The sequence below is a fragment of the Cryptotermes secundus genome, unplaced genomic scaffold, assembly GCF_002891405.2.
Source record: "Cryptotermes secundus unplaced genomic scaffold, Csec_1.0 scaffold653, whole genome shotgun sequence".
Classification (NCBI taxonomy): Eukaryota; Metazoa; Arthropoda; class Insecta; order Blattodea; family Kalotermitidae; genus Cryptotermes; species Cryptotermes secundus.
This window is the reverse complement of record NW_019736406.1, coordinates 986,824-1,005,052: the sequence shown is the minus strand read 5'-3', so window position 1 is coordinate 1,005,052 and position 18,229 is coordinate 986,824. Positions and strand designations below refer to the sequence as shown.

Sequence of the window (18,229 nt, the reverse complement as noted above, 5' to 3'; positions counted from 1 at the left end):
AGGTACTCATTTCTGTTAGAGGCTGAATTGACAGCAGGGCCATAGTGTGGCTGGAAAGATTAGGTAAATTGAAAAAATCCAATAACCTCATTGGTAAGTAACCCGTTAAATATTTAACAAAGTAGCTGGGTCCAGATTTACACTGGAGGGGGCCCTTGAGCAATCAAACTATGGAGGTCCATATCGCTGGCAACAAATTTAGGTTATGTTTTTTTCTTATTTCCTTTAATAATTAGTTAGTTAGTTATTTAGAGAGGGTGGGTTTCCCCATGCACCGCGACCAGTTTGATTTATTGTGCTTCCCTCTATGATATTCTACCAGTCTCTTTACCCTACTGATAAATGGTGCGTACCATCAGTCCCGCCGAGCAAGCGAGTTCGGCCACTTGCTTAGCGGTGTCTATAATGCTTCCCCCTACTATCAGAGGCCTTAGAGACTACTGTTGGGCGGGAAACGTCCTGGAATTTGGCTCAGTGATCCTCCTATAATAATTATAATCACAAGCTAATTTTTCGTTAATTTCAAGAAGCAAATTACTCAGTAAAATCTGTGGACTCTGTTTCTGTTCTGTAGAGGTCACAGTTCCATTCTGTCCAAAATTGTGTCCTTGTTGTCACAAATAAAAGGAAATTAATGTGACATAATTATTATGGTATGTGTATCTTTGCTAACTTTTTTAATGTCAACAGAGTCACTGTTTGTAACTGTTACTTTNTAATCACAAGCTAATTTTTCGTTAATTTCAAGAAGCAAATTACTCAATAAAATCTGTGGGCTCTGTTTCTGTTCTGTACAGGTCACAGTTCCATTCTGTCCAAAATTGTGTCCTTGTTGTCACAAATAAAAGGAAATTAATGTGACATAATTATTATGGTATGTGTATCTTTGCTAACTTTTTTAATGTCAACAGAGTCACTGTTTGTAACTGTTACTTTGAATTTGCTATGTTCGTATGCATGAAGATAGAATAAAATATCTTAGATTGGGTTTTCTGATGAAGCATTCCAAACACCAGAGATTGTATATGATGAAATAAATTCAGAATTCCTTGAACTCCTTCAGGAGCTGGGATAGCATAGTCGGGATAGCTACTAGCTACAGGCTGGGTGACCAAGGGGTCGGAGTTTGAATGCTGGCAGGGTCAAGAATTTTCCCTCTCCACATCATCCAGACTGGCTCTGGGGTCCACCCAACCTCCTATCAAATGAGTACCAGGGGCTCTTTCACCGTGGGTAAAGCAGCCAGGTCGTGAAGCTGACCAATCACTTCCAGCTAGTGCCGAGGTCAAGAAAATATGGATCTATACAACCACACCCATGTATGCCTTATGCCATAGTGCTTAATTAGTTAAGCACAGGGACAACTTTACTTATTTCGTGAACTCTTTATTACATAATGGTTCTAAGAACTGAAGAATGTTACATGAGATACCTTTCACAATGGGGCCGTATGATGAAAAGTCTTAAGTGAATGAATTGAGCTGTAACACCACCATGCTGCTTATGTTTGTTGCATATGGCTGCCCACACTGTAACATTAACCTTCTTAGTTTGTGACAGTAAATAATAACCACATGGGAGGCTCACCAGCTTGTGAGGTGAGGATGACATTAACAGCATTTAAACCTGAAGATATGAATGCTAATAAATCTTCAGACTATACACAGATTTTATCTAATCACTTGCAGGCTGTGAAACAATAACATAGCAACCATGTGAAGATTTTGTCTTCCTTTCAATTGTTTGACATGTAAGAGTATTAATAGTATAACCTATTTTCTTTTTAATTTTACTATGACCTATGCTGTCAGGTAAGTGGGAATAATGAGAGAATGAGTATTTAATTTAATTTTACAGGTCATCTTGAACATAGAAAAGTTAACAACAATTTCTTCTGTTTCACAAATGTTACATACTTTCTAATCATACATTTGTCATTATAACAACATCCACTTTCATAAATATATTGGAGCACATTAACAGTGATAATGAGCTCTTCAAACATAATGAAATTTAACTCAAGATTGTATCTGTTGGGACATCATTCTCTAATCCTAAACTGGAATGATCTACTGACCAACTTCATTACACATCTGTAAATGTATACAGTTCCATTCTTAAAGTATACAATTACTGTATAATGATATATAGGTCTGGTCTGTAGCAAAACCAGAGCTATATTCATGTGTGTGCACATGCACACACATAATTCTCTACATTTTCTCAACCTTAATAAACTTTATGAAGTTTTGCGTAAACATGGTGCTTAATACCTGCCTAATTTTTAATTACTTAACATAAATAATTGAAGTATGGAGGCTGTGCCAACTCCCAGCATGCAAGTGACAGTTGTGCCATTTAATGTGAGTTCCTGAATTGTGTATGCAATGTTGTATCATCGAAATACAACCAGATGTGATAAAGACCCTTTTAGTGAAGAACTGGAAATAACATAGCTGCCATATTAACACTGCATTCATTCTCCTGACAGCTTTTATAATAAAGATCTGTGAGTAATAGAGCTTCTGGGGTTACTATTTGAATATTTTTCAGATAATGGTGCAATTGATGATTAATTTGGTCGACAAAATAGCATTAATGGTAATAAAACTAACTAAAGGAAATAGTTCATTAAAAATTGGAAAAAAATAAGTAATAAAATTAAATACAACAAAGACAGCAATCACCAGCAGACTTATTATGTGCAAAATCTGGTGAGGTTACAATTGTACAAATATATTAGATTGCCATGCACACTGAACATAGAGAAAAGGCGTCTTCGAGTGGTGAATGCTCTGTTGTGGCATATGCTGTACCTCAAGACTGCAAGCACTGAAGGAATATGAACACAAGCATATGCTTCATTAAACAAGAGTTCTCTCAGAATAAGTGTAGGCATTATGTAGCGTCTTATTGCCTGCATCAGGAACACAGAACACGTTACACGACAAATCAGAGGAACCACATAAATTATTCAGTGCTTTAGCAGAGAAATGACATTATTATGTACAATTTTCCATTACAATGAGTTTCTAGACTGCAGAGAAGGGAACTCATACATACAAAAGTGTAACATCAGGACTGAAGAAAGTAGAGAGTAAACTCAACTAACTTACTCCATGGAGCTGTTTCTGCCTTGAGAAGCCATGGGCTGCTCATCTACACAAGAATTTCTCAACAGTTTATGTAACCAAAGATTTATTACCATGTTAACAGTAGCCCTTCCTGCTCTGAGCCAGTTGAAGCCAGTCCATAGTACTCAATCCTATTCCTCTAAGATCCATTATCTCTTTACCCTCCCACCTACATCTAGGTTTTGCGTGGTCTCTTCTTTTTGATTTCCTTTCAAAACCCTGTATCCAGTCCTCTACCCTTCCATGCATGCTACATTCTGACCCATCTCATCCTCATTGGCTTCACTCTAATTATTTTTAGCGAAGAATAGAAGTTGGGGATCTCCTCATCATGCAGTTTTCTGCAACCTCCTATGATTTCATTCCTCTAAAGTTGAATTATTCTCCTCAGTACCCTGGTCTGTGTTCCTCCCTTAATATCAGAAACCAGGTTTAACACCCATACAAAACTACAAGCAAAATTACATTTTTACATGTCGCAATAAAGAAAAGGAACAACAAAAATAGATTAAGTGGACCTGACTTGCCGGAAGAAGCCTCTGACCCTAATGCCTTAGACCACGCTCGCACAAACAAACACTGTGTTACGGGACATACTTATCCAGTTAGTTACATTGCTTATTGTGCTGTGGGCAAAGCAACCTGATTAAACTAGGGCGACAAAGTTGGTGTGAAGAAATCTGAACTCATGGTGGCAGGCAGAGTAGATGAGACTGTGGCATTCTGTTTTGGGTTTGCGAAGGAGAGCTGAAACTGTATTAAGATCACCAAGTACGTTGTCACTGCCCCGGTGATCTGCAACATGCAATAATAAACATAAGGTAATCAGATATGTGCAAGATTATTTCAAGGCTACTTGTGTATGATCACTGAACAGATGCAAAAAATCACAAAAACTGCAGTAACTCTTTCTTAATTTCTGGAAAAGGAAATAATTTGTAACCATTATGGTACTTCCATGAGTTCTGCTCACTTTACTAGAATTTTAGGCCGCGCCATAGCTCAAGCGGTAGTCGCTGGCTTCCCACCGCGGCGGCCCGGGTTCGATCCCGGGTCTGGTCAAGTGGGATTTGTGGTGGACAAAGTGGCGCTGGGGCACGTTTTCTCCGAGTACTTCGGTTTCCCCTGCCAATCTTCATTCCACCAATTGCTCCACAATCACCCTCACCTATCATCTGGGGCTGGTACAATAGGCCAGAAGTGGCCGCAGTACAAGGGAGTTAGTCCTACCCCACTAGCAATACAAAAAATAATAGTAGAATTTTAATTAAAACACATGAAGGAGACATCGGTTCTGGGACCTAAGCGCAGATGAAATAGGTTAGGCTCTATTCAGTGTGATCTCAAGTAGGATGGAGCCGTAGAGTTGGGAACTAATTGACTAAAAATATTTTCTCATAGTAGGTGTGTGACTATAAATGGGGACTGGATTGGTGAATAGATTTATTGACCACTTACAGGTCGTAACTACAAATAATTACAACACTCGCTATTTCCACACTTTATTATTCACAAGGTCACACAATCTAATGTTCTCAGTCTGTTATTAGACGTTTCCTGGTAAGGGCTCCAACAATACCTATTCCTCACCCTCTGGCTCAAGCCCTCTCTTCACAGATCCGTACTGAACCGTCAACTGACCTTGTCCCTTGTTTTTAACATCTCGACAAGGAGCACGTAGAAAACAGCTCTTCCATTGTTATGGTCCAACTGTTGTAATACTAAGAATCTGCTGCCTAGCCATGGGTACGTGTTTACCAAGTCGTCGACCAGAAACGGCCCTGGTATATCCGCCCATCTCGCTGTCGTAACATAGCAACCGTTCTACACACTACAATATTATAAGGAGAAAACTGAAGCCATTGGGGGCATATGATTGGAATGGATCAGACAAGAGTAGCTAAGAACTGTTTTTATGTAGCGCTCGTTTCATTATGTTCTTTTCCAACTTCAGACAAACAGTTTCCCCACTACAGCTGATCCGTTACTTACCGAGTAAAGAAGAGTGAAATCTAGAGGAAAGAATCCGAAAGCTGTGAAGTGGACTTTCCGATGTAGCAGCTGTAGCGAGAACAACTGCAGCTGAAACAAACAGTTATGGACCTACAGGATTTTTTTATTGTTCCATCGTCCGGAATTATATTTCATAGAATTCCGGACCATGAAAAAATTCCAAAAACCCAGTAATTTTGTATTATCCACCATCGTCAGAACCCTTTAGAATCTAATTATGGGCCTGCTTGCAGTTCCATTCTGTATGTGAAACTATTGTATTTATTTGTCTAAGGCTTATTTAACTACGATATCAGTAATTGAGGTTATGTACAGTGGAATCTTAAGGTGAGTAGTGAAAAATGAATTGAAATTTTTTTTAAGGAATTGGTCGTGATTTAATTTCCCAATATTTCCTTGGAGGGACTGAAGTAAGCCACGTAAAATCTAAGTCGATATAGTCGGTGTCTTGGCCTAGATTCGAACCGATAACCACCCGAACATACTTGAATGAATGAACTAAAAATCTAATAACATATTATTTCCACTTTCTGGGAATTTATTCCTAATGTCACCTTGTGAATTATTGGAATCTGGTAGAGTACTGCAAATGTAATGTATATTTGATCAGTTCGCATATTATTACACGTTTTACCCGTATTAACAGTAAGAAGTTCGTAACAGAAACTTCGCTATTTTCCGTAATCAACCGAACGTTAGTCCGAGTAACTCAGTCTCTTCAAGAGAATTTTGTATGTGCTCTATCTGAATACACAAGTAGTGAAGCAAAGAACCAACCAAAAACTGAGGCTATTCCTGATCTGACAGCGAATATTATCACGTGTAGGGGTACTATAGACGGGGTTTGGATTGCTGAATTTACTGGTCGTAACAAGTAAATATAACACTATCTCTATTTCCACACTTTAGAATTCACTGGAGCACACAGTCTAATGTTCTAAGCCTGTTACTAGATATTTCCTGGTAACGGCTCCAACAATGGTTATTCCTCTGCCTCCGGGCTCAAGTCCTATCTACACAGACTCCCGTACAGAACTGACTAAGCTCAGAGTCGGAGTTACTTCACGACTGAAGCGGCCTCCGTAGTCTAGAGGTAACATTCCCACCTCATGACTCGTGGTACGCGGGTTCAAACCCGGCGGAGGTCGTGGAATTTTTAAAGGCGGAAAAATTCAGGGAACAAGTCCTCCGGGAGGGACTTTAAGCCATGGGCCCCGTGTCGTAACTTTACGGCACGTAAAAGAACCTCATATCTCCAAAGGAGGTCACTGAGCCAAATTCAAGGACATTTCCCGCCCAACAGTAGTCTCTAACGCCTCTGATAGATGGGGGAAGCATTATAGATACCGCCAAGCCAGTAGAGGCCGAACTCGCTGGCTCGGTCGGGACTGATGGTACGCACCAATATCGGTAGGGTATAGAGACTGTTAGAATATCATAGAGGGAAGCACAATGGACCAATACTGGTCTAAGTGCATGGGGAAACCCACCCTCTCCAATAACTAACTAACTAACTACTTCACGACTGAGTGTTTACCGCCAATCAGTCTTGGTGACAAGCCCCTTGAGACTCACGACCAGTAATTTTATTTCCCAACTAAACTCTTGCTGTTATAGCTCTTATGTAACATCCTCTCTGACGAGAGGATGGGTCTGTCTTTTACAATTGATTCTGTCCCTCGCAAGCGCAGACATTCTCAAGGTCGAGTCCCGCGGGATTTATGACCAAATTTTACTCTCTCAGATTCAAGACTTCCCCAGCCTGGAGGGCCAGGTCCCCGTATTTATATCCTCAGGAACAGGGTGGCCCGATTATATCCCCAGGCACTGCTTTCTCTTTTCGTTGCCTCTAACCTTCTCCCTTGTTTATAACATCTCGGCACGAATCACATAGAAAACACAGCTATTCTATTGTTGATTTCGTGTCTGTTGCTGCGGGAACGTATTTATCGAGGAGCTGACAAGAAACGGCCATGGTATATCCGTCCATCCAGCAGTCGTTGCATAGCAACAGCTACACAAGCTACAATATTATAAGGAGAAAATTGAAGTCGTTGGGGGCATATGAGTAAAATGGATCAAACAAGGATAGCTAAGAATTATTTTAAGTAGCCAGAATGACCCGCGTGAATTGATTGGCAAATAGAAAGAATAATACACGTATACGAGAGCTTAAGGCTGAGGTGAAGGCAAAAGAAAATTAACAGAAAAGTGTAGCTGCTATCGTAAGAAATGTCAAGGCTTTTCAAGGGCAATAAAGCAAAGGAGTAAGTAAGCATTTCCGTACACCCTTCGTGCTAACACAGGCAATGCTTTTACAGAGCCCAACAACGAGGAGGACTTCGTCTCACAATAGAAACATAATCTCACTTTATGTTTATAGGTACATATAGTGGGGTTATTCAATTGTCTCGATTTTAGTTACATCCCCATTTATAATCTGTAACAGGTTTCATTAATTACATTTGCAGAGAATCTGCTACTAAGTTTCAGACAGATAAAACCTTTACTAGCCAATCACAGTGGCCGCGCTTTGTAGGGCATGAACCTTGTTCGCCTGCTATGACACTGGGTTCGTGGGTTCGAATCCCACTCGAGGAATGGATGTCTATGTGGGTTTCTCTGTGTTCGTGCTGTTCTGCGTGTAAGTAGTGGCCTCGCGACTGGTTGATCCCCAGTCCAGGGTGTCCTACAGACTGAGTACGGGATTACGAAACTGAAAAGGCGGCCAGAGCCCAACAAAGGGTTCTAGATCATTGATGAATGAAACCTTAATATCTTTTAAGAAAATTTACATACAGTAGGATTTACATACCTCTTCCTTTAGTCCGGGATCTTTGGTCTTGTTAAGCAGCTTATGGACCAAGACAGCAGTTCTATTAGCCTGTAATCAATCGTTATCACTGGATCATAGGAGAAATTTCTGCGCAAATATAGGAAAAGAAACAACCACAAATGACATTAATTTTTCTGTTGCGAATCATGCGAAGAAGTAAGTACAGAATGAGGTATACAATAATGCAGATCTATCTGATTAGTTCTATATGTTGTAAATAGCAGCGAAGTTTCGGGTGGTGGATGTTGAGACTGTAGAATTGGTAACTGTATTTACATTCTTGTTCCCCCCCCCCCTTGGCACTACAGCCCCAGTGGGCCTAGGCCTACCTCCATGAACTCCGTTCACTTCGGTTTTTCTAGATCTTACACATACGGTAGGACTCCTTGGGCGAGTGATCAGCTCGTCACAAGGCCTCTACCTGTAGACAAACACAGAAAAACGCACACAAACATCCATGCCCTGAGTGGGATTCGAACCCACGATCCCGGCTTCCGAGCGAGCGAAGACAGTATATGCCTTAGACCGCTCGGCTACCGTGACCGGCATTTACATTCTTATAGCCCTTATAAACTTCATGAACAGTGTTATCTTTAAAGTGAGAGCTAACTTAGAATAATATAAGCGAAACAGATTACTCTAAAACGAGAAAAGTACGAACGCGTGATCAGGCGCATGCGCTGTGTCCAGCCATAAGTATCCTCCTCAATCCACAGCATCGCCAGACAATGAAAAATGCACACCTGCAGTTTGCTAAGAAGTGGAAGGTTTTCTGTGTTGTAACGACGCGTAGTTCGGGGAGACCCGACGTTTCGGATGAACTGCCTTGAAACTGGCATGCGCTTCTGCTCGTTTCTTGTTTGGTTTACTTTTGAGCTTGTCTTTCTCTCAAAAGCTTGGCTTTTTCCGAACTACGCGGTGTTATAGCTCAGACAAGAACATTCTTCAGTTACCGCTGTAAAAGCAGCCGAGGCATGAAGCTAACCATTCACCTCAAACTAGTGCCGAGGTCAAGGAAATATGAATCTATACATCCACTTCCCCATACGCCTTCATGGAGTAGTTCCTAATTAATTAAGCACGGGGACAACTTTATTTTTATCATTAATCTCGTTCGTTTACTGTTTATTTAACTATGATGCCCCTAACTCAGATTATATATCGTCCAGTGATCGTTTGATAGCGAATGATTGTTTTGGAATGGATTTGGAAGGAAGCGGCTGGGGCCTGATGTAAGGTGTTGCCCCGACATCGTTATTACCCAATTGTGATCATGAGTAAGGATTTCCTTGCCTCTTCAGAGGCCACGAAGCGTGACGTAAAGACAAACTTGACTGTCAAGATAAGTAAATATACCAGAGCCATTTCAAGGCAACGGCTCAGTAAACATGTTCCCGCAGAGACAGACACGAACGCAGCAATAGTATAACAACAGAGGAACGGTGCTCTGTATGTGGTCCGTGCCAAGATGTTATAAACGGGACGGTTTGGGGAGAGAGCTCAGTTGAAAGTCCGGCTGTGAAGAGAAGAGTTTATGTGTAATATCTGGAGCATGTAATTCAATGAGACTCTTTTAGTTCCTGCGCTAAATACGTTGCCAAGAAACGGCTACTGAAGCTGTAAAAGACTGAGGACACAAGTGTATGTGTGTGGCAGTGATCTGTGAAGTGGAGTCACGAGCCGTGAGTGTATAAGTGGTCAATAAATCGAGTCACCAGTCCAGACCCCGTCTGTAGCCACACATACATTGATAATATTAATTTGTGAAGTTCTGTCTGTATTCTGAAAACGAAAGATACAAATGTAAAATCTGAGGATAAGATATTCCCGTACTGGTTGGTGCGTGGACAGTCACTTGTATATTAAGTGTCAAGTATTGCTTCTAAATCAACTTTGTTTTACAAAAATCGCTACGTTTAGGAAATTAGTTCTGCTTCCTCAGATAGATGGACAGGATGTGAAGAAATTAGTACTGCGATTTGCCACTAGGTAGAGTTGCTCTCATGCCCTGCACATAATGTGTAAAACATTTCTTGTATGTCATGATCTCCAGACACGAAGTGGGTGTGAATCTCTGTGGCTATACTGAACAAATGTACGTAACTTAAGTTCTACACAAGCCTAAATAATATAAAATAATAATAATAAGCCAACGGCGATACCATGTTGAAAACACCGGTTCTCGTTCAACCATCGAAGCTAAGCAACATTGAGGCTAGTTACTAGCTGGATGGGTGACCGCCTGGGAAGACCAAGTGCTGTTGGCTTTCCTTCTACGGGACATGCGGTAGCATAGTTGGTTGAGGCACTATGCTATAAGCCGCAAGATCGCGGGTTCCATTCCCAATAAGATCACTGGATTTTTCGATTTACCTAATCTTTCCAGCCGCACTGTGGTCCTGAGATCGACTCAGCCTCCAACAGAAATGAATGTTGTGCCGTGGTGACAGGGGGCGTGGAGGCATCCCGCTGTCACCTTCTGTCCTGCAGTCATAAGGGGTGGGCTAAGGAAACTGCTAAATTACTTCCTCTATCGTTGCTTCATTGGCTAGGGGCACACTGTTCATCGGGCTTGGCAGGAGGGCGCAGGTGCGAAATGTGGTAAGGGAGGAAATCACAACAACAGAAACCCACATCCCCACCCTATGCTACCCTAGGTTAGTATAAACAAGCAATATACAGTTATATACATTTTGGTACTATCACAATCAAAGAGCCGACTGGTGTCGGGTTACACATCACACTTTCTTAGACGATTCTTGGACCTCATCTTTCTCTCTCTTTTCCACCCAGTTGTGGGTCGCTAGTCTCCTCTTTCTCCTGTCCTACCCAACCACTGTACATATATACACATCCCTGTCGCTAGACACCCCTTCTGCAGCCTCTACATTACACCTGTCTACCTCTGCATCACTCCGTTGGATCACTCTTACGCCCTGTACACTTGCTGTAATGTTCCTAACTCATGTCCCATTGGAGGAGTTACACTTTAATAATATCACAATTATTAAGCATGGCGATAAGAGTAGTTCCACTTACGTTGGGTTGAGTCTGCAGACGGATGGCGTTGCCTGATGTCTAGTCGGTGCCTCTTCCAACATGGCCTACGGCCGCAAACGGGCCAAAATTACTGTTTGAATAATCCCCATAATAATTTGCTCTCCGGGTTATATATCTTTATTCATGCTAACTCATACTTTCCCGGAGGGTGTAAGTTCCGCCTCCAATGACGTTTTATCCCAAGGTGGGTGATCTCGTTGGCTGGGATCCTAAGGGTGGACACACCCCTTCTACTGCTAGCCCACTGGGCTAAGCCTTTTCTTTACCTCCAAAACGTCCCCCCATCACTCAAACGTAAATTCTGTAGTTAGCAGTTCGATATACATTCAACGTCATTCTGCTGACAAGACATCGACGCGTCAAAGGCTAACGGCCGTCTAACTCCATACGCAGAAATTCCGTGAAGTTTCTTAACCCTTCTTACATACTCTTTCGTACGTCTTACAAGTATTTCCCAACAGATTCTATTCCAACCAACATTTTCCCCTGAAATACAAAAAGTTAAATACTCTTTTAACATATTACCGGGAGTCGGCATTCACGGCACAACAATGAGTACCAGGAATCTTCCTGGGGGGTAGAGGGTGACCGGCTTGTAAGGCTTACAGCCTCACCGCCATCTGCGAACCGATTGCCTAGAATGTGTGAGAACCTCGACGCCTCACATCCCTATGGGCCTCCTCAGCCTGTTACAGAGATAGCCTTAGCTCAGCTAATAGCAATGGGTGTGCAGAACTAAAACTGTGTGCAATACGAAAGTAGATTCTGAGCTGCGTTCCGAATTCCCTGTTTCCTCCAGGACGGAAAACATGTAAGAGACAGTGAAAAGCTATAATATATTCCGCATGTCCATGAAGCTCATGTAAACAAGACATGGGCAACAAGCCAGAGCGTGTTCCCTTCTTACGAGTATTAGCTCCGAGGCCGTGGAGGTGCTCTTCGAGCGGTGCACACGAGGAATCTCTTCCGTAATACAGTGTGATTCTCTTGCTAGGAAACCCCAAATATTCCTCAGTAACTTTTCAATTTTTGTATGGTTCCCTATGAAAATTGACATGGGGAAGCTTACGTCTATCGAAGCAGAACCATCACACCCCTCAACGAAGGGGACTGTACTCGTGACGTCGAGATGCGACCGCCAAACAAGCGTTTGACTCAGAGTACAGTGATTGCGTGTGCCACAAATATGTACTGAACTGAACAGTGCGTGTTTATTGTTCGTGAATACTGGTGAACGGATTCATTTAAACAATGTCAAATGGTATTTCGGAATAAGTACGGCGAAGGAAGTGCACCGACAAGTTGGTGAAAAAAATTAGAGACAACCGGAAGTGTTTTAACTTGACGCGCAGGAAGGTCGAATCATGTGTGATCGCACGGTGCAGGATGTGAAGGGTCGATTACTGTCATCACCAAGAAAATTTTTGAGAAGGTTTTCGCAAGAAACTGGCAAAATTTGCTTCTGACGGGTTTGGAGAAACGTACAGGATATGGTTTATGGTTCCAACGATACAGTGATCAGTGAACTACGGGTTTAACTCCTCTCCCCATTTCTTTATCTCGGTTACTTAAGGACGCTGTCGGTCCCGTGTCGTAGATTTAAGGCACGTAAAAGATCCTCATGTCTCTAGGAGACCTCTGAGCAAAATTAGGCAAGTTTCCCGCCCAAGTAGTTTCCAATGCCTCTGATAGATGGGGGAAGGATCAAGGTACCGAGGGCCGACCTCGTTGGCTCAACGGGGCTGATAGCACGCACCAGTACCGGTAGGGTATGGAGACTGGTAGAATATCAAAGGGGGACGTACAATAGATCAACAACTGGTCGCGGTGCATGGGGAAACCCACCCTCTCCAGTAATAATAATAACAATAATAAGGACGCTGTCAGTGTCCAGGCTACATAGCATCGAATGGTAGAATCATTAATGAATGTGGAAGAGTTGGTGAAATGAAAATTGTAAGGGGAAACCGAAGAAATCTGGGCAAACCTGCCCCTCAATGCCACTTTGTCCACCACAAATCCAACTTCAACTGAGCTAAGATCGAATCTGGACCGCCACGAGATATCCTGAGGTGTAACGCGGTCCACGTTTGTTTACATGAACTCCACAGACATTCCGAGCAAGGTATAGTAAACGCCTTACCTTGTGACTTGTTGAGCTACAGGAGGAGACTGCGCACACAAGCATTGTTACGTAGAAGAAACTCCAGGACAATGTCGGTAACAGAGGGTTCACTTCCCTGTCGTACACGTTAATTCTATCAAACATCGTGATTGCTGTAATGTATAAACCATACGTGATACCAACAAGAGCCCCTGCACTGCTTATTAACATCATGAATGAGTAGACACTGTTCACTAAACCCGCAGTATCGCAGAGAGAGCAGTGCAGGCGAACTACTTCCTGGATTTTGGCACGAGTCTTCGAATTCATTTCATACGAAATTCCATAGTGACTAATAGGAAAGAGCGTATTTCGTTTGACCGAAATATGTACCTCGTTTTCTTCGCATAAGTTGGTAATCTTTGTACCAACACTATCAAAATAATGTCCCAACAACAGGACAATATCGATAAACTGCAGTTCGTATATGTAGTCACAGCAGTCTATGAGAATGTACGGGAGCATCTCTCCATAACCGGAATATAAGTCATGATACCATTCGATGTAGTAGAGAACGCCAAACACTAGTAAACCTCCAAACATCTGGAACACGAGGATCAGACTAAATAACCTGCGTCTCCGTGGCAAGGCCTTCCGCGACAAACCTGACATGAACATCTGATGCATGACTTCAATCATAGTGGAGTAACTAATGGCACACGAAATGCAACACGCCCAGTATGTGAAAAGCGTCGTCGATAACTGAAACACTATATTTGCTACAGACACTGGCCAGCTACTCATATGAAAATCATTTCTGAATGATATTTTCTGAATCAGAAATGCAGAAATTGAGGCTAACATTGCAAGGCTGTAAACCACAGCCGCTCTGGATACCCGCAGAGTACCGGTGCTTGTCATGGCGAAGGGAGCTAGTCCTAGAAATTTAGACAAGAGGAACAGTGGTTTTACAAGCGAAAATGTGTCCATGATGCAATAAAAGAATTATTTCGAAATTCAGTTGCATCTGATGAAATTCTGCTTCTTATAAATTCTTGGAGCGCGCATCAATTGATTTTAGAAGAAACGAATTCGATTCGAATCTAGATTAGAGAGTGACAGACAGACAGACAGATAAGAGATTGTAAAGCACTCAGAATGGCATACACAGTGATGAAGCAGACCCTCTTCATTTTGTTGAGTACAGTGTTTAGAAGAAGGCCGCTCTTATTTTCCAACAGATTTCAAGTTTGATATTTTATCTGTTATAAGAGAATGACATTCAAATTCATAGATTCATTTATGATGGGTTCATAATCGATTCAATCGATACTTTATCAAATACAAACCTAAAGGGCGGACCTCACAATCTAACATGGCGGTGTTATGAAGCTCCTGATTATGCAGTTTTCTCCGAGAGGTCGCAGAAAAGTGCATAATGCGAAGCTTCATAACTTGTACTCTTCGTCAAGCATAATTAGAATGATCAAGTCAAGGAGGACGAGATGGACAGGACATGTAGCACGAATGTTGAAGAGGAATGCATATAGGAATTGGTAGGAAAACCAGAAGGAAAGAGGCCATTAGGAAGACCAAGACCTAAGTTGGTGGATAATACTAAAATGGATCTTAGAGAGATTGGAAGGGGTGGTATGGACTGGATTGATCTGGCTCAGGATAGGGACCAGTGGAGGGCTCTTGTGAACACGGTAATCAACCTTCGGGTTCTATAAAATGCTTGGAAATTCTTGAATAGTTCCACAGCTGGCTGCTTCTCGAGAAGGGCTAAGCTCCATGAAGTCAGGTAATTAGTTATGAATTGGTATTTTGGAATTATGCATTTGCAGTTCTTCCTTTGTTAAGGAAATGGCTATTTTGCAATAAACATGATTCCACAGCCTCGTGATTTTGCATATGAAAGCAGTAAACTGTCAAGGTACAGAACAGGGACGCAGCATTGTAGCTTTCTTTAAAATAGAACACTTGGTTATGATTTAACAAATAAGGAACGAACAGCAAACTAGAGAATATAAGTATAATAAACCCTCGGTAATCCGGTTACAGTTAATCCGGATGCCGGAAAATGCTGTTCACGGTTGCACGAGTGTTATGACAGCCTGGGAACTGTGAGGGAGATCCCAATTACAGGACAGCAACAGAAAGCAGTTCAGACAAAACTCGAGAGTTCCTTCAAACTTGCAGTATTACGTAAGATTTGAGATTTTCGAGGGCGTGACTATGAAGAATGCCGTCTTCTGGGATGTGGTGCCTTGTAGATATTGCATAAACCGACGTTTCGGAGGATCACCTCCTCACGCTGGTTCCTCGCTCGCGGATTGTTATACCCAGAAGATGGAGGTCATACGTTCCTCCGAAACGTCGGTTTACACACTATCTACACGGTGCCACATCCCAGAAGACGGCATTCTTCTGCAGTAGTACGTCCGAAAACAAGTACAACTCCTGAGTCTTCTATCGCTGAATAAATATATTGTGACATGCTGAGCTATGGATGACGCCCCTCCCCCACCCCCCGCCAGCCGTGATGCGCCGAGCGAAGCCGAAGCGAGCCGATGTTAGCCGAGTCCTAGCATCCTGGTCGCTAGGCAACGCGAGTCAACAGCGGTGACGTCACCAAGTAGTAACAGCGGTTACTTCCGGACAGCGTGGCTAGCAACAAGGCACCAGACGACAATTGTCCGATCAAGGCTACATAAGGAGCAGCGACAACTATCCACAGTCAGTTGTACTGAGTCAGTCAGTGAGTCCTCGAGCTACCTCCGAGTTAGTTCCGAGTTAGCCAGCAACCAGTCAGTTGTATTGTGGCATTTGGAGTGTACTAAGTGTGATACTGCAGATAGCAGTAATCGTAAATCTGTAATTTGGGTGACTGTAAGTGCGAATGTGAAATAAAATTCGCTATATAAAATACGGCGTGAACTTATTTGTCGCGATATACGCCCGATACGCGACAATATTTTCTTTTTATAGCTTTTAAATAAAGGTTCTACAGAGATTCATTTTCAAAGGCACTATTTACATCATTAAATTTTCCATTTATTTGAGTTCTAGGTTTCTTGTCTCTTAGGGCTACCTTTTGATTCACTAATCCTGATGTCCTCCCTCCATAAATCCGGATTAGCAAGGTTTTACTCTACAACGCAACACTAGAAGCGCTTTCAGAAATTTCATCTTTCAAATTAACGAATGAGTTAGTCATAGCTTCGCTGCCATAGCAACCCCAGTGTACTCTCGTCAGTGGAGTAGCAGGCACAGACTCTCAGAAACACATCTGGGTCTTCGTGTAAAATGTCCGTTATTTTTGTCCGATTTTAACCAAAATTTAATGTTGTCGAGAGGTTTCAGTAAACTTCTCCAACAAACTGAGACTAAAATGCATCCTGCGGGAGCAAAGTTGTCACGTGCGGATGGACAGACGGAAAGACAGGCGTGACGAAGCCATTAGGCAGATTTATTAGTTCTTGCAGACGCCCCTAAAATCAAACTTGACGTAAGAGATGTGGAATTTACTTCATTTGAGTAGGATGTCTGTCGTCCTTTCATGACACAAAACAAATTCCAATTTTGAGTTGAAAGCTAACAAAAAGAAATACAGCTGCCCTTGTGCTTAAGCAGCAGGCCAGTGAAAGTAAAATTCCATCAATGTTTAACCCCACCTTTACCGATATAGGAAAAAAATAATCTGTGACTAACATAGTCCTAGTGCAAAATTTATTCAGGTAAACCATCCCTGTGCTTAAACACCATTCCACGAAGACGTATGGGGGAGTGGAGGCATAGCTGTATGCATCAGATCGATGATAGTGGTCAGTTCCATTTGCCGGCAACTTTGTCCCGTGGAAATAGCCTCCGGTGGGCAATGGATACGCACCTTGGTGAACCTTGGACGCTAGGGAGAATAAAGAAATCCCGGCTCCGAAACGTCGTTCACTCCGTAACCTCGTCACACCACTGACTGAGCTATCCTTGCGCGAGACCTGCGAAGCTATTCACAAGGCACTCAAAGAATTCATAGAGGGAAGCGAAATGTTATAAGTACAATTTTTTTAACAAGTCTTTTATTACAGCTGTTTTGTAACAAATCGTTTATTCCAGCAATTCCATTTTTTAGTAGGTAGGTATTTTATGATAGCTACAATAATTATTACAGTAACATTTTATTATAACTAACATGACAGAATTTTTTTTGTGTTCTGATTAGTATTAATAGCTCATCATAACTGCGTAAAGAAGAAATCATCAGAAATTCCAGTCATACTTGACTCTCTACTTGTAGGTAGTGTTGACTGGTTGGTGGGCACATAGCGTTAACTAGTAGAGAAGTAATGTTCTCTTGCAGTCTGATAGCGGTTGGAGGTCCAATCTGGCGTAACATGGACGCAACATATTTCCCGAAAGTCATATGTGTCATCTTTCGTAGTTTGTGCAGCACAATTAGAAATATCTTGTAATCTGTCAATGGCACCTGACATAAAATCAATTTGGGGGTCATGTAAAGGTTGTTTATTTGAGGATGACTGCCGGGGTTCTGTTGAAGGCATTTTTCGCTTGCGAATTGGCCTGGATGTCTCAGTTTCTTCTGTGGTGTGGGATGGTCCTGGAACCGTCTCACTGAGATCGTCAGTAGGCCTTTGATGTTGGGGTGGAGATTGTGACGGCTCCACTTCTGATTGTTGTACTTGTGACTCTGTTGTGGTGTTCGTTGGTAACTCCTGCAATCAAAACATGAAATATTTTGTTTCAGGTGCCGGCAACATCAGATGATTGGAAATATGTTGAATATGGATTTAGAAATTGATGGAATTTTGCAGGCTGTGTAGGAGCTCTGGACGCAAAACACATTATCATACGTGCCCCTCCTGCTAATGGATCCGATTTTTACAAGTATAAAAATAGTTTCAGTATTGTATTAATGGCTTTAGCTGACTCCGATTATTGTTTACTGTATGTTGACGTTGGCGCTAAAGGAAGAGGTTCTGATGGAGGAGTATTTCAAAACAGCTCTTTATACAACGCTTTAGAGACAAACAGCTTACCAATACCAACTGATTTCGTAATTGT

The 18,229-nt window shown here is 42.1% G+C and overlaps 1 protein-coding gene and 1 pseudogene across 10 annotated transcripts in view; one reads left to right on the top strand and one right to left on the bottom strand.

Annotated features, from left to right (window-relative positions):
- Positions 1 to 1,313: 1,313 nt before the first annotated feature.
- Positions 1,314 to 18,229, bottom strand: part of LOC111869898 (putative gustatory receptor 28b) — a 64,226-nt gene continuing 47,310 nt past the window's right edge. For 4 of the 10 annotated variants that reach the window (XR_004513600.1, XR_004513599.1, XM_023861763.2 and 1 more), the window contains 3 exons: positions 7,963 to 8,031; positions 5,127 to 5,216; positions 1,314 to 3,929 (listed from right to left, as the gene is read on the bottom strand). Coding sequence is in view for 6 of the 10 variants with exons in the window: in XM_023861763.2 (XP_023717531.1) it covers positions 3,786 to 3,929; positions 5,127 to 5,216; positions 7,963 to 8,031 (303 nt within the window). In the remaining 4 variants the exon portion in view is untranslated. Of the gene's footprint in view, positions 3,930 to 5,126; positions 5,217 to 7,962; positions 8,032 to 11,022; positions 11,105 to 13,186; positions 13,259 to 17,337; positions 17,881 to 18,229 lie in introns of those variants that run through there. The other 6 variants (XR_002843757.2, XM_023861765.2, XM_023861761.2 and 3 more) reach the window with 4 other exon arrangements.
- LOC111869904 lies at positions 10,132 to 10,250 on the top strand (annotated as a pseudogene).